Source organism: Hyaena hyaena, unplaced genomic scaffold, assembly GCF_003009895.1.
Source record: "Hyaena hyaena isolate Hyena2069 unplaced genomic scaffold, ASM300989v1 scaffold_541, whole genome shotgun sequence".
Taxonomy (NCBI): Eukaryota; Metazoa; Chordata; class Mammalia; order Carnivora; family Hyaenidae; genus Hyaena; species Hyaena hyaena.
Genome location: NW_024081174.1, coordinates 663440 through 690003, shown reverse-complemented (window position 1 = coordinate 690003; position 26564 = coordinate 663440). Strand labels below are relative to the sequence as shown.

The window sequence follows — 26564 nt, the reverse complement described above, 5'->3', positions numbered from 1 at the left end:
CTCTACCTCTCTCAAAATAAATAAATAAGAACTTTTTTAAAAAAACATATTAAAAAGAAAGAAAAAGAACACTGTATCTAATAATGGCTCCCATTTCACTTTGGGTATCAACCCACATCTCTCACGATGGCCTCCTAGGCCCCAACTGATCAACCCTTCCATCCAATACTCTTTCTCTCCTCTTCCATTCCTCTGTATTTCACTAACCCCATTCCAACCATGCCAGCCTCCTCACTGCCAGGCCTTCCTTAGGGACTCAATCCAGCTTTCCCGTGCCCAGAATGGTTAACCCCCGGCACCTGACCAACCCCTCTTCCCCTCTTCTCCAACCTCACCTTCATAATGAATGATTTGAGTCCAACTTTCTTCTCTCACTCCCACACTTGGCACACTTGGTCTTTCCTACCTGTTGTTTTCTATTTATTTTTTAATTACTAAATTATTATCATGTTCTCCTTCATTATTTATTTCCTATCTCCCCCTGACTATAGTATGAGTTTCACAAGGGCAAGAATCTGTCCCTTTATTGACAGATGTATCCCAAACATCTAAACCAGTTTCTGGCACCAAGTAGGTGCTCAACATCGATGAATAAATACAATTTAGAAGCTGGAGGGCACGCAGAGAAGAAATGTGAGAATGTTCATTTTCCTATGTTTTATGTGAGAGAGTTAACATTGCATAAAATTCAATTTATGTTTTTAAGTGCATTCGACATGTGGGGCGCCTGGGTGGCTCAGTCAGATAAGCGTCCTGACTTCACCTCAGGTCATGATCTTATAGTTTGTGGGTTCGAGCCCCATGTGCTGACAACTCAGAGCCTGGAGCCTGTTTCAGATTCTATGTCTCCTTCTCTCTCTGCCCCTCCCCTGCTTGGGCTCTGTCTCCCTCAAAAATAAATAAACATTACCAAAAAATGTTTTTAATAAATAAATGCTTTCCATAATACCCTCTCAATATTTATCTGAAGCTCTATCAGGCCTTTATTGGATATTTTGATGTTAAACTCATATAAAATAATTTTTAAACATCTAATTTTTACCAGAGTGTATAGACACGTGCCATTGTCGTTAGCTTGTCTTTTTATGTTGACAGAAAGACCTTTCCATTACCTCCGTTTATCTCCTTAGGGACACGTTTACACTGACACCCACTTAATATTAAAAATGTCCAATAACTTGGGCATGTTTTTACTTCCTTCTTCGAACCTTTTGCATTCATTGAAATTTTTGTCATAAATATGTAGCACTTGTAAAAATTTTACAGTGAAATCTAAAAGATACATTACTTACTTCCTTAATGAGTTATCTCTACCCCAAATGTCCCAAAAGTAGCTCATATTCAACATGCACCAAAAGACAGGAAAAAAAAAAAAGGACTGGCCTTATCTGTTTTACCTGAACCTTGTTTTCCTGTGTGTATCATCAAGGATGAGCCATGCTTATCAAATTGCAACTTGAAATTTAAATGTATCTTTGACTCCTATGTTAACAAGGCATCTAGTTATCAAGCCTTCTCTGTTTTTAATTTTAACTAGTGTCTCAAATCCCACTCTGCTCCTCGATTCCATTGCTGCGATCAAACACCCTATGCAGGAGGAAGTCCAAATTCCTTCACACATCACTCAGATATCTTAAGAATCTGTCCTTGATCACCTTTCCTCTCTCAGTCCCTATTTCTCCCCAGCTTAGAAACCAGGCTTTCATTCTTTTTTTTAAATGTTTGTTTATTTTTGAGAGAAAGAGAGACAGAGCAGATGAGGAGCAGAGAGAGAAGGAGAGAGAGAATCCCAAGCAGACTCCATACCCAGAGTGGAGCCCAACTTAGGGTTCGATCTCAAGGCTCTAAGATCATGACCTGAGCAGAGTCGGTCATGCCTGAGCCCCCCAGGCGCCCCCACCAGGCTTGCATCCTTAAAAAGCCCAGACAACTTGCCTGATGTTAGGCTTTCCTGCCTTTCATTAATTTTGTTTTCTGCTCTCCTGGTATTTAATAAAGTTCCCTTTGAAAAGCCAAGCCTGTGTCAGAAGTGGGTGGCGGGGGGGCGGGGGGGGCAAGGACAGGTTGTGCACCCACTTTTCCATCTTAGTTTTCCCTGGAGCTGGAAGCCAGACAGGAGGTCCAGTACCTGGAAACGGCAAAGAGGCTGTGGGGCTACAGCATCCATTTTATGCAAAGGGATACAACCTGAGAAGTGAAACATTTCATCCAAAGGGATACAACCTGAGAAGTGAAACGACCAAAGGGCACATCTCCCTGTTGCTCCATCTGCTGCTTGGAGAGATCTATTAACAGAATCCCACTGCTGCGGTTCTGGACGGTATAGGTTCTATTAAAGAGATTATGGCCCTGAACTTTGCTTTACAAAGTGCCATTGAACACGAGCCTCCTGACGTGACAGACGTACAACTGCAGTGCGGTGGCCAAGCCCTTGATCCCACTCAGACAAATGGCCAGCCAGTCCGATCGTGGGCGACTCTCTGAGGGTCAGTGAGGACTGCAAATAATAACTGTGACTGTGGGACCTCCGGGCTCCATGAAAGTCCAGTGTGCAGGGAGGAATGGGAGAGAGGAGCGAGGGAGGTCATCTCGACCAGAGGGAGCCGTTCATCACAATCGCTCAAATCCCAAATGCCTGTTGATCTCAATAGAGCCATCCCTGATGAAACACAATAGGAAACAGAGAACTCACCTTCCGCATGGGATCTTCACGGCAAACACTGAAAGCTATTCAACCTTCACTCCTCCACTGTGATACGGGGGAGCCAAATGGACCCCTGAGCAGATGAACTGACCCCCGACCTGCTGGGGTCTCCACGCATGAGGGCCGAAGCAGGAGTATGCGGCTGGTTTCTTGAAAATGGCCTGGACCTGAGCCCCCTGCGTGGAGAAAGTGAGCAGGATAGATGGAGGAAGGTGACAGTGGAAGTCAAGCCCCAGCCACCTGACAGTGACACTCAGGTGCGCACCTGTTCCCTGATCCTGCGTTGTAATTAAAAAGAATGATTTTTACATATTTAGATATTTTCCATTTATCCCCGGTCTGATGCCTGAATTTGAATGCGGCTGAAGTTAAGGGTACTAATTAATTGTGAATCCCTCCAATACTTGAATATGAGGCCTCTCGAGCCTAATGTGCAAATTTATGTAAAAACAATGTGAAAATTAGAAATGCATTGGCACATTTTTTTTTAACCAGAACTGTAGCGTTCTGTCTAGTCAAACAGACTGCTCATTTGCAAGTTGTCTATATGCAAAGCATTCTGCCCCTGGGAGCCCCAAATCTCCTTAGCAAGTCGTCTGAAATCTGAGAACAGCTTTGTTTCTGAAGCAGCTTTCTACTCTCCTCACTGAGTCTCCTCGGCTTCCAGCAGAAAAGGCTAAGTAGGGATTTCAACCCGTGACCCCGGCAGCAAGCCCCGAACAGGAAGCCCACCCTGGGGGGAAGCCCACCCTGGGGGAAAATCCCAGTCACCCTGGAGTTTCCCTCCCCCGCAGACCAGGCCTGGTGAAGTGCAAGAGGCTGGGGGGCGGGGGGGGGCGCAGGTGCAGCGCTGAGGCCGCAGGGGGCGTGTTCGGCTCCCGCCCTCCCTGGGCAGCCGGCCGGCACCTGAGCCCAGAAGTGGGTCAGAGGTCAGTCCTGGAAGATGTCTGCAGGGCCGAGTCACTGCACACACAGAAGTGGGCGGGGAGCCCGTGTGGGAATTCCCTCGCTAATCATTAGCTGCGGGGGCACGAAGGGTAGTGACAGAGTCAGGACGGCTTCCCGGGCACTGCCACCCATGCAGGCACAGCTGAGGAGGGCCCCTGGGGGGCAGGAGCTGCCGCAGCAAGGAGGGGAATCGAGGTCACCCCTCGAGGACATCGCTTGACGTTTCCCAGCAGCTCGATTCCAGATTAAGGCGACAGAGCCCCCTTGACTCCCGGCAGCTGGGTCATCTGACCCACACCGATTCCTTCGCTGGGTGCTCACAGCTCCTGTGCACTCAGCGATGAGAAAGGTCACTCCCCGTATCGAGTCGCTCTCTAAATGCTGTTCTCAGCTGTGACCGGTAAGCTCCATTTCCACGACCTTGGCTGCCACGGTGCCCCCCGCCCCCGGACATTGGTATTCCATGGCCTTGATGCTCAGTGTGGTCCTCTGCCTCGGCATCATTACCCTCAACGCCAGGCTCGTCAGAAATGCAGACACCCTGGGCCTCGCCCCAGACTTCCGGAAGGAGGATCTGCGCTGTAACGAGTCCCTTGCAGGTTCCTGCACACACTGAGTCTTCTCGAAGTTCTGTTCTAAGGTACTTCTCATTTTCCCCAAGCCAGACTGAGTCTCGGGGTGTCGAGTTATCAGCGGAGTAGCTTTTGAATAAAGCACTTCATTTCCTTGGCCCTCAAGTCCTCATCTGGAAAATGGGAATGCTCATGCTCCTTAAGGTAACGTGATTAAATTGGACAACAAATTAGAATTTGTTCTATAGACTGAGAATCCTGATGGAAACATTCCATTTTATCTTGATGCAATCATTGGATTGTAAACTTCTGAGAACGGGAACAGAGACTATTTTCTCTACCTCCCTTTTGCCTTCCTTACACACCAGGTACCGTGTCCTGTCTGTAATGAGGTTGACCAGTTAACGTTCACAAAAACCAGCCTCCCTTGAAACCTCCAACCACCAGCGCTACCACGGATCAAAAAATAAAATGATACCAATTCCTGACTCCAAGAACAAAGAGCTGTCACCTTGACCTAATCCTCTGAGGTTTATCCCTCTAAATGATTGTCTATCTAAAAAAAAAGAGGGGGGGGCACTTGGTTACCACGGCAACACACACATAATCACTTGCGTAATTGAGGGTGGCTCTACTCATCAGGCCCCTTCCCACCAGACCACACAGAGAACATTCTACCCTCCTGCGTGTTACTGTCCCATAAGTTTGCATCGAAACCCTACACGTTTCTGAACCTTACTTTTACTTTAGGGACACTGTAGACCAGTACAAGCAGACCAATCGATACAGTAGGAAGACTCTTTGAGGGAGGAAATTGAAGGTCTGGGTCCCAGGTCAGAGCCTGACACTATTTTGCAGTTTAACTAGGCACAGAACACTTGGACTTTTTTAGGACCCAGTCCCCCCACTGAGGGAACAGCGTGCTTTCCTACGGCTTACACCCTCCAATGTTCTGTCATTTTCTCAGTTGGGTTTAAGTGTCATTTAACTGGAATTATTTCACAAACCTCCCCGGCATTAAACATTAACACAGCTCTTTTTATATGGTCCGCTTCATTATCATGCCAATAAATGATTAATTATAATTCTCCGGCGGACCAATAATTTGGCAGGGCTTTTATGATTCATAATTTGTGCTGTGTTGTAATGTTACCTCTGGAAACTGACATACTGGCATTTATTGTTCTTTTATTGCCCCTGAGGTCGCTTTTGAAAGAGATACCAGTGACACATGTTGGAGAAGGGTTTAAAAGTTGGACGTGGCTGAATGAGGCATTCTTTATCTAGTGGACAGCAGAAGCGTGGTCCTTCTGTGGACGCCTCTGGCCATCTGGGGCAGCATCTCCGGCGATGAATAATTCAGCGGGCTGTCCGGCCAGTGCCACGGTCTGCAATGGGTCATCCTGCGTGCTGCCTGAGAGCAATTTCAATAACATTCTCAGTGTGGTCCTGAGCACCGTCTTGACCATCCTCTTGGCCATGGTGATGTTCTCCATGGGATGCAATGTGGACATCAAGAAATTCCTAGGACACTTAAAGCGGCCGTGGGGCATTTGTGTTGGCTTCCTCTGTCAGTTTGGAATCATGCCCCTCACGGGGTTCATCTTGTCAGTGGCCTTTGACATCCTTCCCATCCAAGCCGTAGTAGTGCTCATCATGGGATGTTGTCCTGGAGGAACTGCCTCCAATATCTTGGCCTACTGGGTCGATGGGGACATGGACTTAAGGTAAGATATCTAAACCTCCGCGTACTGTAATCACATTGAATTAATCTTGTCAGGAGACGATGTCATTGTGATGTCCATGTGATCGGGCTCTGATCTTGGGTGCAACTGAGGAATTAAACAGAAGAGAATAAATGCGTTCCCTCAACTTCCCGCGCCACTGTTTAGCTATTGGGATTTGGGGGTTATATTTTATATTTGTGGGTTTTAATCTCACTCAGCAAACAGGGAGCTGGATAGTTGCTGTTTAATCTTTGGGGAAAGATTTGAAGTGTTTCAGAAAAGAAATTTTGTCCAAGCCACCAGTGCTCCTGAAAAAGTTTGCATTGTTAGCATCAGCAAAAACAAAATGAGAAACCAACCAATCTTTCTTTGTGGTGACCAGAATCTCCGAGTGGAATCATGCAATCCAATCGTTCATTAAACATTAGAATCTATGCTAAGAGAATGGTCAGCTCCCCAAATACAGCCAGTTCTTTGAACAAGCTCTTTCTGGGTATAAAGCCTTAGGAAGAATTTGTACATTTGCTTCACTTCTACTGGCATTAAAAGAGAAAACAAAAACCTGCAGCAGCTTTTTTAAAATTATGCTTACCTTACTATAAAATAAACAGAAAATGGTTTCTCTGCTTCCCACAGAGTAATCTAAATTGCAATGTTTGCCCAATTCATCCTGTGCCAGTCTGAACTAGCAGTGAAAGAAAAAAAAAAAACTAATAGAAGTAAGACGAAGCATTAATGTGATGAGACCAAGAATTTTAATGCTTCAAGTTGAATAGGAAAACGTCTTTTTTCCTTACCTGACAATTCCTCATTTCCTGGGAAGAGTATGCATTTCTGCAAAGCAGCCAGGTGTTAATGTAACGTGTGCTTATTAAATACTGTACAGTAGGCAGTAGGCTCTGTTAATCACCAGCCACGATGCTCAGAAGAGAGAAGCTTACAGTGTATAAATGTAACCACCGCAAAATGTAAAACTACATTCCGCGTTGAGACAGGGTCCACTGAGCAATTGGGAGCCTGCCGTCTCATCTCAGCTGGTGCTGATCTCCCCGAAGCCTTAGAAAAGCCATACAAGCTGTGTGTCTTGACTTCACATATTTTTCACTTAAGGAAAGACCATACCTCCTTGCAAGAGATTTTTTTTCCACCTAAGGAAGGCTTGTAAAGAACAAAGGATGGTGAGTGCTGTTCAGGTTTAGTTAATCTGTGAACCACCGCAGAGCAATAAGGTCCTTTTAGACCACAACTTAGTCTGATCTGGACATAAGCACACAGAGGTGACAATTCACCCGCTAAACCAAGGGGAGTGACCTAAATTGAATATGGGACTTTGACTTCCACCAAACAGCTTTTACAGAGTATTTGTAACTTTTCAACAAAATGCAGGAGTCTTATATCTCAAGATAATGCCTCATGTGTAATCAGTTTGTAAGACAGGAACGTATTCACAATGCTGGGTTATTTGGCTGTTGGAACAGATTTCTTTCTGCAGGCAAAGACTGTAGGGACCTAATCTAAGCCCCAGCTGACACTTTTCTGTGGTGTCAAGGAAATCTGATTTGTCTTGAAACAGATGAGCATGCAATCCTGTCTACCTCATATAACAATTCCTGTAAAAAATAAAAATATTTAAGAGAAAGAAGCAAAGTAAAATTTGAAACCTTGGTAGAAAACAGCCACCTGAATCCACATACGTGAATCCTTCAGCAAATCACAGTAATCCCCAGATGGGACATATGGCAGAGAAACTTTTCATTTTCATCCTAGAAAGTGTGTTCTGCTCAGATCCCCTTTGTCTTGCGAATAACACCAACAACTCTCTGGTCCAGCAGTCACCTTGCTAGCAATGTCACCTCTCCAGACCTCAGACAAAACCCAGGAAAAGATCCAGTCCTGCTTAATGTCCTAAATGTTCCTTGCACAGGACCTTGTTAATCTCCTAACCCTAGAGCTCTGTTGTGCTATCTCTCAGCACAGAGGATGAGAAATAAGAAGTGGGATGGGGGGCAAGGTCCCAGAGGGCGGGCCTGTGTCTCACAGCAGCAAGTGGTCCCGAAAGCCTGACCTCAAGACCAAAAATGCCCACAACACAAAGAAGGCAACTCACAAATCACAGCAGCCTCTGTAGCACTTAATCTACGGGCAATCAGCTCTCTGAACACAACCACCAGAAGACATCACTATACTTTAGCGGAGCAAATAATAACGTGCATCACAAAGGCTCATAATCATTGAAAGCAGTTAAATTATGCCGCTCTGTAAAATGATGACATTATGCGCTGCATAGGTTCAAATATTTCTTTAAAGTGAGTTAAGAGAGTATCACCTCAGCTTTTGGGAAACAGTTTTCCAACACTTTCTATTCTTCCAGAGCCAGTTCTGTGCTCTAAGAACTTTACCTTCAGGAAACCCGGTGGCTCAGTCGGCTAAGCATCCGACGTCGGCTCAGGTCATGATCTCATGGTTCACAAGTTCGAGCCCCACATCGGGCTCCACGCTGACAGTGCAGAGTCTCCTTGGAATTCTTTCTTTCTCCGGCTCTCTCCACCCCTTCTCCACTTGTGCCCTCTCTAGATAGATAGATAGATAGATAGATAGATAGATAGATAGATAGATAGATAGACAGACAGATAGATAAACTTTAAAAAACAAAAAAAGAACTTCACCTTCACCTTCTCCATTTCCACTGGGACTCTAGCAGTGGCAGTCAAGATGTGATTGTTTTACGATAGGAATCTGCACTGGCTACCAGTTCCTAGAACAGATATCACACTATGCCAGCAAGACAGCTCTGTCTCTGGTGGCTCTCCTGGATGCGGTTTCTAGGAGAGGAAATCAAATCAGCCCCCCAGCCCCTCCCCCTTCACCCCATTGTTCCCCCCTCTCCTCCTCATCCCCTCATCCCCCCTTCCCTTACCATTTCTTTGGAACCTGGCAAGCCATTGCATTTTGCAATCGCCAGTGGGGGAAAAAAAATAGACAACAACAACAACAAAAATTTACCAGACAGCTGCCCTTAAAGAAATTATAGACCGTGCTCACTGAAATACAGCAAGTCATATCTGAGCTCCATCTCGGGCCACTCCAGCCTAGAAACGTGTTGCAGGAATGTGAATAGCATACAGTTATCTTCACCTGTTCTAGCTGTGCTGTGGGCATCCTATGCACAAAATGTTTCTGAGAGAAGTGAAGGTGACATTTTCAGGCAAATCTGCTGGTGGCAGGACCAGAGGACACAGAGATGCCTGCCTCCTTTGAGGCTCTATTCCCAGAGATCCTCATTTTCGAATCTCCTTTCTTAGCAATGGCCTCTCCACACCACGCAAGGACTTTTCTTTCTTGTTTTCCTCTCTTTGCCTTCTTCTCTGAGGGATCCCTGCTTATGTACCTTTCCTCCACTCCCCCCAGTTCCTTTGCTGCCATCTACTAGCTACATTCCCTTTTTGTATTTTCCAGTGTTAATCATTTCTAGGTTTTCCTTCCACATCCTTTGTTCTCTGGCTAAAGATTGCTATATTTTTCATCTTCTAGGTCAGTGTTTGTTGTTATTTTAGTTGTTCAAGATCCTCCATCCTCTGACTTATCACAAATTCAAAGCAATCTCTCCCATTTAAATCACATAAATGTCCAGCTTCTCTCTACTCTAAGAACTAACCCAACAATATTTGACTTTTCCTCTTTTCCCCCTCAGAGTAACCAAGCTTTGTTTCTCTCATGTAGCATTTATTTCTATTTTACTAGCTGGTATTGATTAGGCACTATTATGAGTCACACACAGTACAAATATTCCACATACATTGGTGTATTTAACCCTTGAGATAATCCTCTTGAGGTCAGTACTATTATGTTCTGCACTTGATGGATGATATAATTAAGGCACAAAACCTTTACCCAGGTCACAGAGTACATGTCAGAGTCTGATTTGAATCCAGACCTATCCAAATAGCCCTATCCCGTCTCTTATTCTTTGTTCAACATTGTTTCTATCACTTACCACATCCCCACTTTCTAGCATACGCTTCAGTTGATCTGTTAAATTTGGTGTTTCACTTCTCATATGGTGACGGTCTTTACATTCCTCATCACTGACTTCACCAAATTCCTCAACATTTACTGGACTCTTATTATTGTTTTTATCTCCAAAAAGAAAAAGAAAAAAGAAAACAACTTTCCCTGGTGGCTAATAGAGCTGAAGTCAAAAATTAAAGACAAGAATTTTTTTTCTTTCGTTACATTTTCCTCGTTCCAGTATAAACTCATGGTAGTATTTCTATTGTTGACATTGATGCTTGTTATAAAACTTCAGACTTCATTCATAAAAGGACTTTTTTTCTTTTGCTGATCTATTCCCCTACATTGCTCCCTAAAATTATTACCTGTGAATTGTTTTTCATCTCATTTTGAGCGGTCTGATATCGCTCTCATGTTAGTTCAAATGGCATCAACTTCCGGCCACCTGTTCTCTTGCCCCTCTGCATTGCCTCATGGTCAAGGTGGCCCACTAAAGCTAGACCAGTCCCCTCCCCAGCTGCTGACATGTCCTTTCTTGTGGTCCTCAAGAAACTGCCTTTGCCAAACTCAAAACCATAATACAATTTCATAAACTGTCGTAGCAATAATTTAAAACTGAAGCTTTCCCAACTTCCTTCTAAACATTATCCTTCTAGTTTAAAACAAAAATCCTCAGACTTCTCTTTACAGTACGATCCAGGTAGAAAACACTGCTCCCCCGTGCACCTCCTCCCATGCTCTGCACTCTGGAAAGCACGTTGGACATACTAGAATAAAAACAATTTTATTAAGGTGATAATTTTATTTATGTTTTTTATTATTTATTTTTGAGAGAGAGACAGAGCATGAGCAGGGGAGGTGCAGAGATAGAGGGAGACACAGAATCCAAAGTAGGCTCCAGGCTCTGAATTGTAAGCACAGAGTCTTATGTGGGACTTTAACCCATGAACTGTGAGATACATGACCAGAGCCAAAGTCAGTCTCTTAACTGACTGAGCCACCCAGGCTCTCCATGGTGATAACTTTAAATCCATTCTAATTTATTTTTGAAATAAAGGATAAAAGAATGTTGGGGTGCCTAGGTGGCTCAGTTGGTTAAGTGTCTGACTTTGGCTCAGGTCATGATCTCACGGTTCATGGGTTCAAGCCCCGTGTTGGGCTCTGTGCTGACAGCTAGCTCAGAACCTGGAGTCTGTTTCAGATTCTGTGTCTCCCTCTTTCTCTGACCCTCTCTTGTAATGTTCTCTCTCTCTCTCATAAATAAATAAAAGATTAAAAATAATTTTTCAAAAAGATAAAAGAATGGCAAAGGAAGGGAGAGAGTTTACAAACTCCAGTATTTTAATTATAAGTAGGATTATTTCTGAAAATTATTATTCTGGTTTAGGATGCTGCCTTCACATCCCTTTTTTGTATCTAAATCAAGTTCATCTGTCCCATAATAGATGGAACTTCTTAGGAATGTTCCACATACATGCCCAGCACTTATTAGTGTTATATTTTAGCTCCACGAAGATAAGTACTTTTATCCTAAAATCTTTAAACATTTTAAGTGAGGTTGTCCCCAGTTTAAAAACAAATAGTTATTAGGCAAGTTAAGCCCCCTTTAAGCATTGCCACCACCCCTTATTTTTTGCCAACACTGTGCTTAGTTGTATGCATTAAAACGGAATTCCTCACCCCCAGCTGTTTTGCTTAGCATCGTGTAGTGTGGTTTTGGTGTTTGTTGGGCAGAGTGGAGGGCGGGCACCCGGGGGTGTAAATAATTTCTCATTTTCCTTCAAGTATAATACCTTTCAGAAATTATGACTCTGATAGTCTCAATGCTATAGTTTTGGATAAAGGCCTTTCAGAAAAATGTCTCCAATTTCTTGATCCTGTATTTTGCTGCAACACAACACATGCACACAGACATGCACACACACACACACACGCGCGCGCACACACACACACACTATGACTGGATAGTTAATACAGTAGCTGGCATTTAATGAGAGCCTTGCATTATTCTAAGCACTGGAGTCACTGGATCATTAGTCCTCATAGCCTATGAGGTAGGGATAGTTATAATCTTCGTTTCACAGATTGGGAAGCTGGCCAAGAAAAGTCAAGGAAATTACCTAAAGAACGTAGTCCTTATGTCATAAGTGGCTATGCCTGCTTCCAACCCAGGCAGTGGAAATGTCTGGCCCAGATATTTCACAGGTCGGTTCCCTGGGAAGACAATGTGCCTCTGTGCTCATGGCCCCTTGAGGGGAACCAGGAAAAGCCACCACCAAACACCTCTCTTCCATCCACTGTCACATTACGGAAAATAGCACCATTCCATACAAATTCCTCCGAGTCCAAAGCCGAAGTCCGCTTACCCAGCCAGTCTGCTCACTAAAACACAGATGCTCTCAGGAGGAATAGTCCTTCTGAACAAATACACAGGGTAAATCTCTCAGCAGAAATAGAATCCAGGCCCACCCCCACTGCTTGAGTGTTTTCTTTAGTTCTTTAAGTCACCTTCCCCTTTTGTGTTTTTAAGCTACAGGCATCGGGGCAGTAATCTATCTGCCTTAAAAGAAAACACTGAGGTTCCCTCCCTTGGACATGTGTTCCCCACCAAGGGACCAGGGAGGCCCATCTCATCTCAACACAGACAGACTGGGCAAAGCCCCTCAAGTTTCAGCTGGTATAGATGTGTTTGCTTTTCTCTGATTGGAGGTCCAAAACGTGGTGTGTCCAAGCACCTTGCACCTTTTCTCATAATGAATTTACACAGTCATTAACTATCTGCTCTGATCCTCAAGAACCAATGGAGAGGGAGGAACAGCCCAAGACAGAGCAGAAAAGCAACAAATCCAGATGTCAGCATTTCCCCCAAAGCCGGGACCGGCACAAAGGCGGGCACGTGCACACGTCCACGCATCAGCCTAGACGGTACTGCTGCTCGAGTCTCCCGCAGGATTTCCTCATCGTGAATTGCACGACGAAGCTAAGTCTCCCCCTAGAAAACCCAGGCAGACGTATCAACCTGCCCATTTCCTTTCAGCATCAGTATGACCACATGTTCTACGCTGCTTGCCCTGGGAATGATGCCGCTGTGCCTCTTTATCTATACCAAAATGTGGGTCGACTCTGGGACCATCGTTATTCCCTTTGATAACATAGGTAAGTCATCCTCTGCAAGGTGTCTGAATATCACTTTCCTGCTCTCTGTCAGCCCTCAGGCCAGGCTCAGACCCAGCTAGTGTTCACCTCTCCAACCGGCAGTAGATTTTACCCCATCAGGATTTCGTTACAGGTCATGCCTGCGATTGCATGAGGGTTGGGCAGAATCCAAGTCCCAAACTTTGACCCCAATGGAGAACCTGGCTTGCCTCCACTAAAGGCACCAGACAGAAGGCTGACTCAAGGCATGTCTGTCTGGGCCTGAGGAAGCCAAAATTGCTGATGTGTGAGAGGTTCTGTCCTTTCCATAACCCTCAGGACCATAGTTCACGGAAACAGGAGTTTGCTCCCAGACACTCAGATTGAAGAAATATAAAAAATATATATCTATTCCACTAATGATTTAAAACTCGGGCACCTAGTGAGCTGGGAAACTACCAGACAAAATGTATTATAGGCAACGCCCAACTGTGAGCCACATCTTGATTCAGAAGTTCATTGACTGGCATAGCCTGTATATGATGCTCCAGGAGTCAAATCTGCTAGTCATGACTTGGTCTCCACTCACTTTGCCCCAAGGTGTTCACTCCCACCCCAAAGGGGCTTTTTTTTCTAGTTTCCGGTTCAACAGATAACAGCAAGAAATTAAGTCGTTTGTGTAACATGGGGTGAAGGGTAAGACAGGACAGCTCCTGACCTTCTCAAACCAGGCATTTCCCACAGAACTGTAGTCATGATATAGCTGAGATAGTACATATCACAGACACACGGCCTGCTGCACAGTCTTTATTCAGCTAACAAGCCACCTCAGGATGTGGGTGTCCACTGAAAAGGAGCCTGTGAGCAAAGCTAAACAGTGACGCAAAAGGATATTTCTAAAGGAATTGCTGTTGGCATGGGACACTGGATTGGGTGCATCTAAAACCCTTTTCCATTTCTTTCTTTTTTTTTATTAAATATTTTTATTTATTTCTAGGAAAGAGAGGGAGAGAGAGACAGCGTGATCAGGGGAGGGTCAGAGAGAGGGAGACACAGACTCTGAAACAGCCTCCAGGCTCTGAGCTGGCAGTCAGCACAGAGCCCGATGCGGGGCTCGAACCCACGAACTGCGAGATCATGACCTAAGCGAAAGTCGGACCCTTAACCGACTAAGCCACCCAGGCGCCCCAACCCTTTTCCATTTCTAAGATTGTTTCTGTGACAAAAACATGAAGAGGTCTACAGCACTGAATCAGAACAAACTTTCAACACACTAATCAGGGTGGGTGCCCGGGTGGCTGGATGGGTTAAGCTTCTGACTTCAGCTCAGGTCAGCATCTCATGGTTAGATCCCCATGGGGGTTGGTGGGTTAGATCCCCATGTCTGGCCCTGCACTGACAGTGCGGGGCTTGCTTGGGATTCTGTCTCACCCTCTCTTTCTCCCTCTGCCTCTGTCTCTCTCAGAATAAATCAACTTTAAAAACAAAACAAAACCCTAATCAGGAACAACCTGGTCCGGCATACCTCATTCAATATGGGATTTTTTTGCACAAGGTCCTTCTGCCTGACCTGGGGAGTTCCTTCGTAGCAGATATAATCTCCCGCAAACAGGTTTTAGGGTGATTCTGCAGAATCGCCTGCTATGCCTCATGCATTGACTCTCAGTCCACTCCCTTGGAAGGCACCTTCCTTCAAGTGAAACAAGGTAGACTACCTGAGTGGTGTGCATTGCAGGCCTCTCAGAGAACCTGTCTCTTGAGTAAGGAGTGTTAATTCTATCATTACTTATTGTTTAACAAAATAATTTAAGCTTTAGAATATTCTCTTCGTGATGTTCATTCCCTTCTGGAAAATACTCCATGGCAATATTGAATAATTCTAACTATAGTATGCATGACTTATAGCACATCCTTTTTTTAAGAAAAAGTTTGTTTTGTTGTTTTAAGAGAGAGAGAGAGAGCAGTAAGCAGGGGAGGGCAGAGAGAGGGAAAGAGCATCCCAAGAAGGCTCCACACCACCTGTAAAGAGCCCAACCCGAGGCTCAGTCTCACAAACCCTGGACATCATGACCTGAGCTAAAATCAAGAGTCAGATGCTTAAGTGACTGAGCCACCCAGGCGCCCCAGCACATCCTTTAATATGAATAAATTTTGAAAGGAAGAGAAAATGAGAAAGACTAATTAGCACCCCCATGGAGGTAAAGGTCATTAAGAAAGAGGTCAGGGCAAAAAAAAAAAAGAACAAGATTTTTAAAAAATCTTAAATGAGTCAGAAAAACTAAGACACCAGCTCTGTTTATTCACCATTCTCCCCAGGCCTATTTTCCAACCTAACCTCCTTGCGATTGGTTTTTCTAGTCCCTTAAGAAAACAACCCAATCACTTCACAAGTTGTGCTGTTACTTTTTAGACAAGGAAACTAAGGCCCAGGGTACAGGTTTAATTTGTCCCAGATGAGCACTGAGCTGGAAATGCCCCCGGTCTGCACACTCTCTCTGTGGGCAGCACGCCCAGCCCGGGCTCCACGCGATACCCACGGCTCTCTTCGGGGGACAGCACTCTGGCCGAGCCCTTCCCCTGGGAGGTCGGGGTGGAGGAGGGTGGCTCCCCGCTGGTGCCACGAGAACAGCGGCTGTGGGCTGCTGACCCCCCTCCCCTCCGCTGTCTGTTTGAAAGTTCTCAGCACTATGAACAGTACACCTGCTTCACCACCTAATTCCCACGGCAGCTGCATGAGCTACTCCTAACTCTACCCGCTTCGCAAAGGGGAAACCAGGGAGCAGAGAGGCTGTACAACTTGCAGCCTTCCCGCAGTTTGTCAGGTTGGGCCTCAAGTCCATCTGGCTCCACCTCCACCCCATGACTGTCTCCTCTTGCTTCTATCCACCTTTCCTTCCTCTCAGACCTGCTCTGTGAACAACAACAACAAAAAAGCCACGTTCCAGTTCCAGGGGTCTAACTGTAGCCACTGCTTTCCCATCTAACTGGACGGGCGTCAGACATTCACAGCACGGGCACACGAGGAAGGGGGAGAAGGAGAGAAAACCTTTACCCCATGGGGAAGTCGAGAGTCACGCCAACCCTCCTTTCCGGGTGGGAGCCACACACTCTGAGTGTGAGGAAGGGTGAAGAGTATCTTTAATGGGCAAGTTCTAGTCCCTGAAAAACCTTCCCTGGCCTCACCTGCTCAGGAGAGGAAACACACCTTGGGCAGATGGTCCACCCACGCATCCTGTATCCTTGGGACCCAAAGAGGTAAGGACTCTCAGCAGGAGGCGCCCCAACGTGGTGGGGCAGGCAGGAGAAGGGAGCCCATTTCACAGAACCGACACATTAAAAAGACATGCAACCAAACCCTAACCACACCGACATCCCACGCATCTGGAGCTAGATGTCAGCTACCGCAGTGCAATCAACTGGGATCAAGGTGGTTTCAGTTGAAGGTCTGCAAACTTGACACAACTTAGGGAATAGTCTGAGCACCCCAAGGAAGAAGTCTCCCCCCAAAGTAGCAGGATGTAAGGATACCCAAATGGGGTTCTTCCGGAAGCTCTTACCAGCACGACCACCAACCACCCTTTTCCGTATCCTGTCTTCCACCATTTTCTCCTACCATCTTTTTTTATTTCCTTTAGGTTTTCCTGGCCATCATTTAATCCATTTGAGTAATCTCTGGGGCAAAGTAACTGCTGAACTTTATAGTGCCAGGAGGACCAGAAGGCTACAAAGAAATTATGTTTTCATCCCTGTTGCGTTCATTTTAAATTTGTGTTTACAGCCCTGGGATCTAGAATCCATTTTCTGGTCCTCATCGAATCTACTCCAATGCAGAGCTACAACCACACTCGAAATTTCATGATTCGACTGCACTTTCCCTTACTGCTTTAAAAGGATGTGTGATAAAGAAACAGCCCGTGAGAAGTTGAGGTTGCTGCTACTCTGTTATGTAAAAGCAGTGATTGGACAAATAAGTGTTAAATAACACGGAGTAACAAACCATCATGTCATGGGAACAGCAGTAAATTTAACACAGGGAAATTGAAGTATGGCTCTCTTATCTGGCTGGGTGAGCACGTTCCTGCGAAGAATTATAATTACTTGAGAGGTCGCCAAATATATTATCTTCCAGAAAACTTAAAGCATGCTTTTTCAACCCCTTCTCTCACCTCTCTGCTGTAGATTTGAAGAACCGAACTCGGTCTTAATCAGAAGTCATTAGCCCACAGAATGCCTGCAGAATTTTGAACTTTTTGCTTTATTTCTACTGCCGTGAAGTAACATAACAGGCAGATGTAAAATATCCACATATACCCCAAGAGCATAAACACACACACAAACTTTAAAAAGGTATTTTTCCCAGGATATCAAGATCCATAGACCAAAGATGCCAAGATTTTGACAAAATGACAGTAAAAGATTGGCAGTATAAAGAACTCTAAAAGGACTTGTATCACCCATATTAGCAATGCTCCACCAGGAAGATTAAATCATTTGCCAGGGTGGGTCAAGGGGAGTTTTATTGCTGTTTTGCTTGAATCTGTTTTGTGGATTCAAGAACGGAGACTGAGACACTACGTAAGCCTTTCGCAGGCTGCCTATTGTTTTGTTTTCCTTTTTCCTGCGCTACGTGTTTTGTTGATCAGATTGCTCTCCTGTCACTTTCAGGTACGTCTTTGGTCGCTCTTGTTGTTCCTGTTTCCATTGGAATATTTGTTAATCACAAATGGCCCCACAAAGCCAAGATCATTCTTAAGGTAAGTGCCCCATGCTGTAGGCTGCAAATGTTCCATAGTGTGAGTTGCAATAATGGGTCTTTCCAAGTCCTAAACTGGTTTTGTCAGTATATCACTCTTCCATAATGCCCTCCATGGTCCCATCTACAGGACAGAATTCCATCCAACTCAAACACCACCGCTGCTTTTACTCTACCCTCCACCCCGACGGCATTTTGCTCTGATCTCTGTTCTGTGGGTTTGTATTATACAATATATCTAGACAGCTGCTTTCAGAAATAGATCAGATGCTACTTATCTCTGAATCTATATGGCCAGTTCAGTACCTGGCAAATGGTAGATATTAGTACCCATTAGTAATCAGTAATCATTCATTAATAACCATTCATTCCCCTTTGGGAACTATATTATAACTACATGGTATGGATATGGATAAAGTGGTATAGATTATAGACACAGATGATATAAATATACAGACGTAAATACATATAAAGATACAGATAGATACAGATGTACATGTACATATATCCCACTGATCAGAAGACAAAATAAGCTAGCTGGTGTTCTTTATTTTTCTGGACCAAAAAAAAAAAGTTATAATCTCCAAATTTTCTTACTGTGAAAATAAGAAAGCAATAATAACAGTGGCTTTTGTTTACATATGCTTTTCTAACTTTTGTCGAGTTTTATATCCCTTTTCTCATTATCATCATCATGAAAGGTTTCTTAAGCAAGGTTTTATCCTCAATGACACATGAGGAAAGCAAGTCTAAGGGAAGTTGTAAGACTTACCAAAGGAAGGAGAGCAGGAAGATTTCAATCCGGAAGCCAGGTTTTCTAGTTCTTCCTGAGTGGGTTTTCTTCCCCTCTGACAAGGATAATTTGCAAGCTAGGACATCTTCTTCAGGCTCCTAGAGCACATTATAGGTCCTCTTATTTCCTTAAAACTGAGAACATGGGACAAGCACCAGAGTGTCTGGGGGACTGACAACAGTCATCAGGACAGGAACACACAGAGCGGTGACTTCTCTATCACAACTGTGGGGTCTGCTTGTGTCTTCCTTCCAGATCGGGTCCATCACAGGTGCAATCCTTATTGTGCTCATAGCTGTCGTTGGAGGAATTCTATACCAGAGCGCCTGGATCATCGCTCCCAAACTATGGATCATAGGAATGCTATTTCCTTTGGCCGGTTACTCTCTAGGGTTTTTACTGGCTAGAATAGCTGGTCAGTCCTGGCACAGGTATGGTGTCTTGATAAATCAGACTGGGAATTTCCTTCTGCAATGGCGGTTGTAGTCATCTGCTAGGGCTGCTATGGAGAAGTGCCCCAGACAGAATGGCTTATACAACAGAAATTTATCATCTTACGCTTCTGGAGGTTAGAAGTCCAAAAATCAACATGTCAGCAAGATGATTCCTTCTGTGGGATGTAAGGGGGAATCTGTCCCAGGCCTCTCTCCTTGCCTTGAATATGGCTGTCTTCACATTGTCGTTCTTCTAGAAGTGTCTCTGTGCCCAAACTTCCCCTTACTATAAGGACACCAGTCATACTGGATTAGGGCTCACACTAATAACTTTATCTCAACCAAGCATACCTGCAATGACCCTATTTCCAACTAAGGTCACATGTTGACATCCTGGGGGTTAAGCCTGCAGCATATGCATTTGGGAACATATAATTCAACCCATAACAGCTGTAAATACTGAAATTCAAAATCTTTCTTCTAGAATAACATTCACCGCACCATTCTAAATAGACTCAGGCCCCCCAGAAATAAAATACTGACTGCCTCTTTTGCTCAAATTCTTGGGGACCATTCCCCACACAATGCAGATTGAGCTCTTCCATTGTCTCACATCCTTATTCTCCAGGCAGAATAACTTCAACAGAAGCACTTAGGTTGGCCTGGTGACACACAAGGGGCCCTCCGTCCAACAGCAGGGTGAACTCATCATCCCAAGGGGTACACGTTAGAACCGGGGTTGTTAACAGCATGCGTCTGGCACCGAGTAAAAACTCTTCCTTCCCTGCCAGCCCATCTGAACCAACAGGCAGAAAGAAAAGCAGGTGTTGGAGCTGGAGAGTGCCAGGAGGCTGAGGAAGAGATGCGCAGGGCTGGGCAGCGGGGGTGTTACACGTCTCAGGCTGCTCTGGGCTTGCACAGGCTTGCACTCTGACCCACCACTTCTGACCTTGGGAACCTCGGGACAGGCACTCACTCTTCCTCTGAACTTTTCTCGTCTATAGAACGGGGGCAGTACCACCTTCCTGGCAGACTTTTTATCCAGATTTCTTCAGAAATACAAAACCAATTTCACAATAAAGCAACTGTAACAAATAGTCTATCTTGAGCGTCTTCTCAGCTTCTGCTCTGTGCTCTGCACTGTTACCAAGGGCATAATTGAAAAGAAGGAAATGAGCCCCCTTTGAATTTATGGAGCACTAATATAAATGATCCTGCTGTTTTCATATGTATATTTTTATTTACATATATATCTGCTTTAAATGAATATACATTAAGCAATATTACACTGTATGTTAACTAAAATTTAAATTAAAAATATGTTCAGCTAAAAAAATAAATAAAAGATAAATGTATATATTATTTCAACATGTAATTTTATGTGTATTGAATAAGTATGTTATTTGTTAATAATTATTATATAATATAAATAAGTATTATCTTTATGTATAAGACTGTATACATCCATATACACATGTATACAAATACACAAGATGTATACATACATATTTTACATATTATTATACATTATACACACACACATATAGATATATTCCACTGCTCAGGGGGCAAAATGAGCTAGTTGGTGTTCTGTGTTTCTCTGAACAAAATGATGTTATAATCTCTAAATGTTCTTTAATATGGAAAGGAGAAAACCGCAACAACAGCGATTTTTGTTGGCATATGCCTTTTTAAGTTTTGTGATGTTTTATATCCCTTTTTTCATGATCATAACAATCATAAAAGGTGACTAAGCCAAGACTTTATCTATGTATATAGAGAGAGAATATTTATGCATTGTGGATATACTAACATATTAAGAAGTTATGTATCCATGTAGTATGAGTAAAAGAACATGTTGAATAAATATATCCATTAAGCAGATACATAGCTATACGTGCGTATAAGCACCTGTTCTCATTGCACCTGCTTTCAGTGTCAGAGTAACAAAGCACAAAATAATGACAATAAAAGCCTAACTCCTCTCCACGTGTCTTGCAGGTGCCGGACAGTCGCTCTGGAGACGGGGATGCAGAACACCCAGCTGTGCTCCACTATTGTGCAGCTCTCCTTCACCCAGGAGGAGCTCAACCTCGTGTTCACGTTCCCGCTCATCTACAGCATCTTCCAGCTCGTCTTTGCCGCAATATTCTTAGGCAGTAAGGAACCATGCTCACCACGTGTCACAGATGATGCTCCCCTTTGAGAAAGTTGCTAATCTGGCATTGTTTTAAATCACCTTTTTTGGTGGCGGATTGTAGAAGTTAAATTAAATTCTCTTTTGCTGGCAGTGAAGTAAAGGGGTGGGAAATGCCACCTCTACTGTTATCACGACTTCCCCACAGCTGATGAAAAGGTGGTCATTTTATCAGAAGGTTCTAGTAAAGATGACTGCTAAGTGAAAAGTAATAGAGATTGGTTCTCACCTCCACCAATTTTCTTTTTCTCAGTAGTCAGGGAGGCATATTAACCTGTTAGGACCATTTTATTGTGTGTCTTTCTACATGCTTCTAAGAACCCCGACTGGTCATTTTTTCCAAATCATCAACTTGATATGCTTTGTAAATATAGGATATTTATCAAAAATGTGGTATTCAAGGAATATTTATCAGGCTAAGTTATAGTGGAAGACAGATACATGTGCCTCCGCATGTGTACATGTATTATGTGATATCCATATAATTGGAACAGTTAAGCCAAACATGTTCTTTATTTTAAGGACCAGGGATAGCTAATCTGATATTTTAGAAGTTTATTTATTTGTTTGTTTCTTTATTTGCTTGTTTTGAGAGAGAGGCAGAGAGAGAACGTGCTGGGGAGGGACAGAGAGAGAGAGGGACAGAGGATCCGAAGAGGGATCTGTGCTGACAGCAGACAGCCTGATGCGGGGCTCGAACTCATGAACCATGAGATCATGACCTGAGTTGAAGTCAGATGCTCAAATGACTGAGCCACCCAGGTGCCCCTAATCTGATTTTTAATTTTGGTCTGTTGTCACATACAACTCTGACCCTTGGCCCCTGCCGTTGGCTGGCCTTCACCTAGGTGAAACTTTCCTTACATTTTGTTCTCCAAGGATTCATGATGTCTAACCTCTATTTTTAAATTTTATCTTCTTTTAAAAAGAGACTAATGTTTTATGCTTTGTAGCATTTTAAGGGAGGTTATATAGTGAAGGTGGATGACAAAAATAATGTCAGTGTTATGTTATAGACTGCCTGGCGGTCCAGTGTTGTTTGGGTCTGGTTTTACTTTTTCCCTTGGCTCTCATAGGTATTCAACTTGCTTCTGGGTGCTAATCGTTCTCTGTACTACTGTCTTCAATGTTCTCCTTGAAGCAGAGTTTTCCTTCTAGTATAAGACTCTCTGGATCCATTCGAAACTTTCCACTGATTTATCACTGACTCAGGAGATAGGTGTCCATGGCCTAATTACCCTGTTGTCTTATATGATAGACATCTACCCAATTTGGTGCACCTTGAGGTTTTTCCACATAATTAGCTAGTGATGTCTACTAGAAAGCCAAAGAAAGCAGACTGGCTGATAGAACAATTAAGTGAATTTCCTAGTTGAATAACTAACTCAAAAGGGATTGATAGGTAAGCAGAAGGAATGATAGGAAGGAAAGTACTGGTATTGGTCTTATACTTTCCCACATTTTTATCAGTAAGAACATAGACAAGGAAGTCACCTTTATTGATTACATACAATGCCTGGAAATATATTTTGGTGAAAAGATTAGAAGTCTAAAATTTTTTGGAACCAAGAAAGTAAGAAAGGAGGGAATTGGCGGGGGGAGAAAAGGAGAAAGAGAGGAAGTACAGAAAGAAGGAAAGAGGAAGGAAGGAAGGAAGGAAGGAAGGAAGGAAGGAAGGAAGGAAGGAAGGAAGGAAGGAAAGAAGGAAGGAAGGAAGGGGGAGGGAGAAAATGGAAGGGAAGGGAAGGAAAAGAGAAGGGAAGGAAAGGAAGGAGAAGGAAAAAAGAAAGAATAAAAAATTTGGTTAAATAAAATTAGTGGTGTAAGTTTGTTGAAGGGGTCCCAGCTGAAAACAGTTTGTAATAAAACTATTGGGCTATTTTAATTAACCACAAGCTCAAGTCAATAGCTTCAATAGCTCAGTGGCTTCAAAATTAATATATTAGTAGAAGCGGGGAGACCAACAAGGATACCTGGATCTTGACATTCTAAGATCTCTGAAGCAGGACACTGTCTTTCTCAGCTGTGCATCATGATGGGTTAACATCTCCTGAGCATGGCTGTTCTCCCAGGGCCATACTAGGCACTTTACTATTTTATTTCACTTAATGTTCACAATTGCCCTCTGAGATAGACATTATGACTGTACTGATTTTAAGTGTGAAGTTCCAATAATATAATACTTTCTCTTCCTCTGTTGACTTTGTAACCAATGAGAAGTAGAAGGAAAAAATCAGATATTTAGATAACAAAGTAGCAATCTTATTGCAGATAAAACTTAATTAGAAAACATGGCTCAAAAACTAAATGAGCCTATTAAGACCACCCCTCTCCACTGCCTCGTGCACACGCCCATAGCGCTCGTCTACCCACATACACTGCTCCTCTCCCCTGTGGGGGGGTCTGCCCAGGTGAGCTGGCCTCAAAAATATGCTGATAGACACGGCTGCCACCAGACACTAGCAGCTTCCCAGAAGAGAGGAAAGCCGATCCCAGATCAGCCAAGGCTCCCACTTCGTGGGAAGGAAGGAGTGAAGTGTGGGAGAGATGGAGCATGATTCCAGCCCAACTCCTCCCACACAGAGCACTAGGGCAAGGTGTTGGACCCTGCGCCTTAGCATGGACCCTATTTCCTGAGGACCGTAATAACTGGGAGGTGGTGAGCACAGAATAACTGCCCATTGTCCTTCTTGGTGAGCACCCCCCCACACACACAAGGCTGATACCTGCAGAAGCCCTGTGAGCACCTGCTCCCTCTGGTTGTGCGCCAGGTCTTCCTGAAGTACAATCATCCCTCTCACCATGAGTGGCTGTACAATTCAAGAATGGCTTCTGCTTTCTCCAAGCAGCCCACAGCCTACAGGAAGTGCAAGCTGATATCTGAGCCATAGGTTATGATCACTCCCAACGAAAGTTTGCAGCTAATTAATAGGAACCTTGATTAACCTCGTGTGTATTGCTTTCTAGTTTACGTGGCATACAAGAAATGTCATGGAAAAAACAATGCGGGATTTCCAGACAGCAAAGACATTGAAACAGTCTCCGAGTCATCGCTCTATAAGGAGAATGGAGGATTTCAGCCAGATGACAAGTAGACAGCAAGCAGACAAAAAAGAAGAAATCTAAAGTACACATTCTGCAATAACAATATCTGTTTGTTTTTGATGGGATATTTGGCAGGAAAAGGTTAAAGTGAAAATTGAAATTCCAATTGAATCGATATGCTGGTTTTGGTACCAAGTGACTGGTGGTCCAAATCCTTAATGTGACAAATATTTATATTTATATATATGTACTGTCTTTGAAATATGCCCGAGAAATATCCTCAGACCGCAGACTACACCTGACACCGGTAACACTAAGAACCTCCTAACTCCTGAACCGGATTCTTACCCAGAATTTCAAAACGCAGAGATGAGCACCTGACTTTATGTATCTTAATATAGATGCAATGAATTATTATTATTATAAAGTGATCAAGATTTTCTTCAGTATTTATGATTGTAAGAAGATTGCAGTGAACATCTTCCACTGACATATTAATTATTATTTTGGAAATATCGCAACCTATTTATTTATATAACTTTGTAGTGCAACATGGACAAATAGCTGACCTCCTGTATTTAAAAAAAAAAAAAATTAGCCTTCTCCAGTGACAGTCCAAAAGCAAAAGTAAGAGAAAAGAGTTACTAAATAGAAATCAATTGTCAAATCAGGATCAAGTCCATAATGCATCAGCGATGTTATACATTGGTTGCTCTGCCTCAAGAGTCCAGAAACCCAACTAGATTTTTTTTTTTTTAGGAAAAACAATTCTTTCCAATGGCTTGAATTTGGCAAAGGGCTCTTCAAGCCCTGGAGAGGGACTTCCTCAAGATCTGCCTGCAGGAGGCAGGTCGATGTTGGCTAGTGTGACAACTTTGGAGCAGGGAGGTTGCAGAAGTTTTGGGAAAAAACACCACTACTCCAGTGAGTGAGTTCAGTTCAATTGGAGATCATGGGGAATCCAAGGAAAAGCACAAATAATAAATACCCACTTGAAAGGCATGACAAGAGTCAGTTAGATGTGCAAAAGTGAGTATCGATAAAAAGAAAGAAGACAAGGGAAGCGAGTATTAAAGGGTATTTGAGGAAGAGGACGTGCCCAGGGCCCAGAAGAAGTCAAGCTGCTGCCAAGCTAGTTCTCTGGAGGCTGGAAGTAAGTGTCCCAAGAGGAAGCAGGGGGGATTTGATCAATGGCACCAGGGTTTAATCTCAAAGGGGAAACAACTGGCCACGTGTTAGATCTGATTTAATTTCTTTTCCTTCATTCTGCTGCAGCATGGGGCCACATTCTTAATTCAGTTCACAGTGGTTTAGTTCCATTTTCCATTTGGACATTTTCCCTGCCTCCTAGATTTCCTTTCAAACGTTTTGGCTCCAAAGGGCCTTTGGCATTTGGATGGTGCGAGTTCAGATCCTGCCGGTGCTCCTCAGAATCACAAGAACATGACAGTTAACTCTTAGCTTTCCACAGAGAGTGAGGGAGCCTGCTTTTGCCACTGTATCATTTATGCCTTTTGAGATGAGTTTCACATTTACAATTGAATAAAGTTCCTATGGCTTTTTTCATCCCTAGACAAATATTTTAAAAAGAACTACAGATTTTTATTAGAGGCCAGTAGGGGAGAGGTGGTATAGATTTTCTATTAAGGAGTATCAAAGAAGACAGTTGCGATGGCGCCAAAGGAAGACTTTGAATCTGTTAAGTGCCTCCTATGCTTTCCTCATCAAATGGAAAACAGGCAGATGCACTAAGGCCACTGTGAATTCATATCACCATTTTAGCACACCCAACGTCAAGGGCCCAACGCCAACAGCTGCAGCAGGCGGGTTTTTCCTGCCTGTAGATCCAAATACGTGAGACAAAACTTGGTTTTCTTACACAGTGTGGTATCGTGTGAGTCGTGGGGTTTTTTTTCCTAGTGTGCTAGAGGGAAGAAAAATAGCTGAGCTTTGTAAAATGACAGCTCTCTATTTTTAAATGAGTTTGAAAAGCCGATTAAATTATGTATTTTATTACCTCTGTGAGTATCATATTAAATGAATATTTTATTTTAAAGCCTTGAATAAATGAAAATAATTTTTGTAATGTTTGGTCTGTTTGAGTCCTTGTGACAACTGTCAAGATTTTCCTCACTGTTCAGTTGTAGAGATCTAAATAAGGTGGAGTTTCTCTACTATGAAATTGTTCTCTGCAAAGTCCCTGAAAGAAACTCTTAATTAAATCTTCTAATAATTAGGTCTCCCA

At 43.6% G+C, this 26564-nt stretch overlaps 1 protein-coding gene across 1 annotated transcript; it reads left to right on the top strand.

Annotated features, from left to right (window-relative positions):
- Positions 1–5574: 5574 nt before the first annotated feature.
- SLC10A2 (solute carrier family 10 member 2) lies at positions 5575–24369 on the top strand. The gene is made up of 6 exons (XM_039255702.1): positions 5575–5951; positions 13000–13118; positions 17763–17851; positions 18899–19074; positions 21079–21236; positions 24242–24369. The coding sequence occupies exons 1-6, from the start codon at positions 5575–5577 to the stop codon at positions 24367–24369; spliced, it is 1047 nt and encodes a 348-aa protein (XP_039111633.1).
- The last annotated feature ends 2195 nt before the right edge of the window (positions 24370–26564 follow it).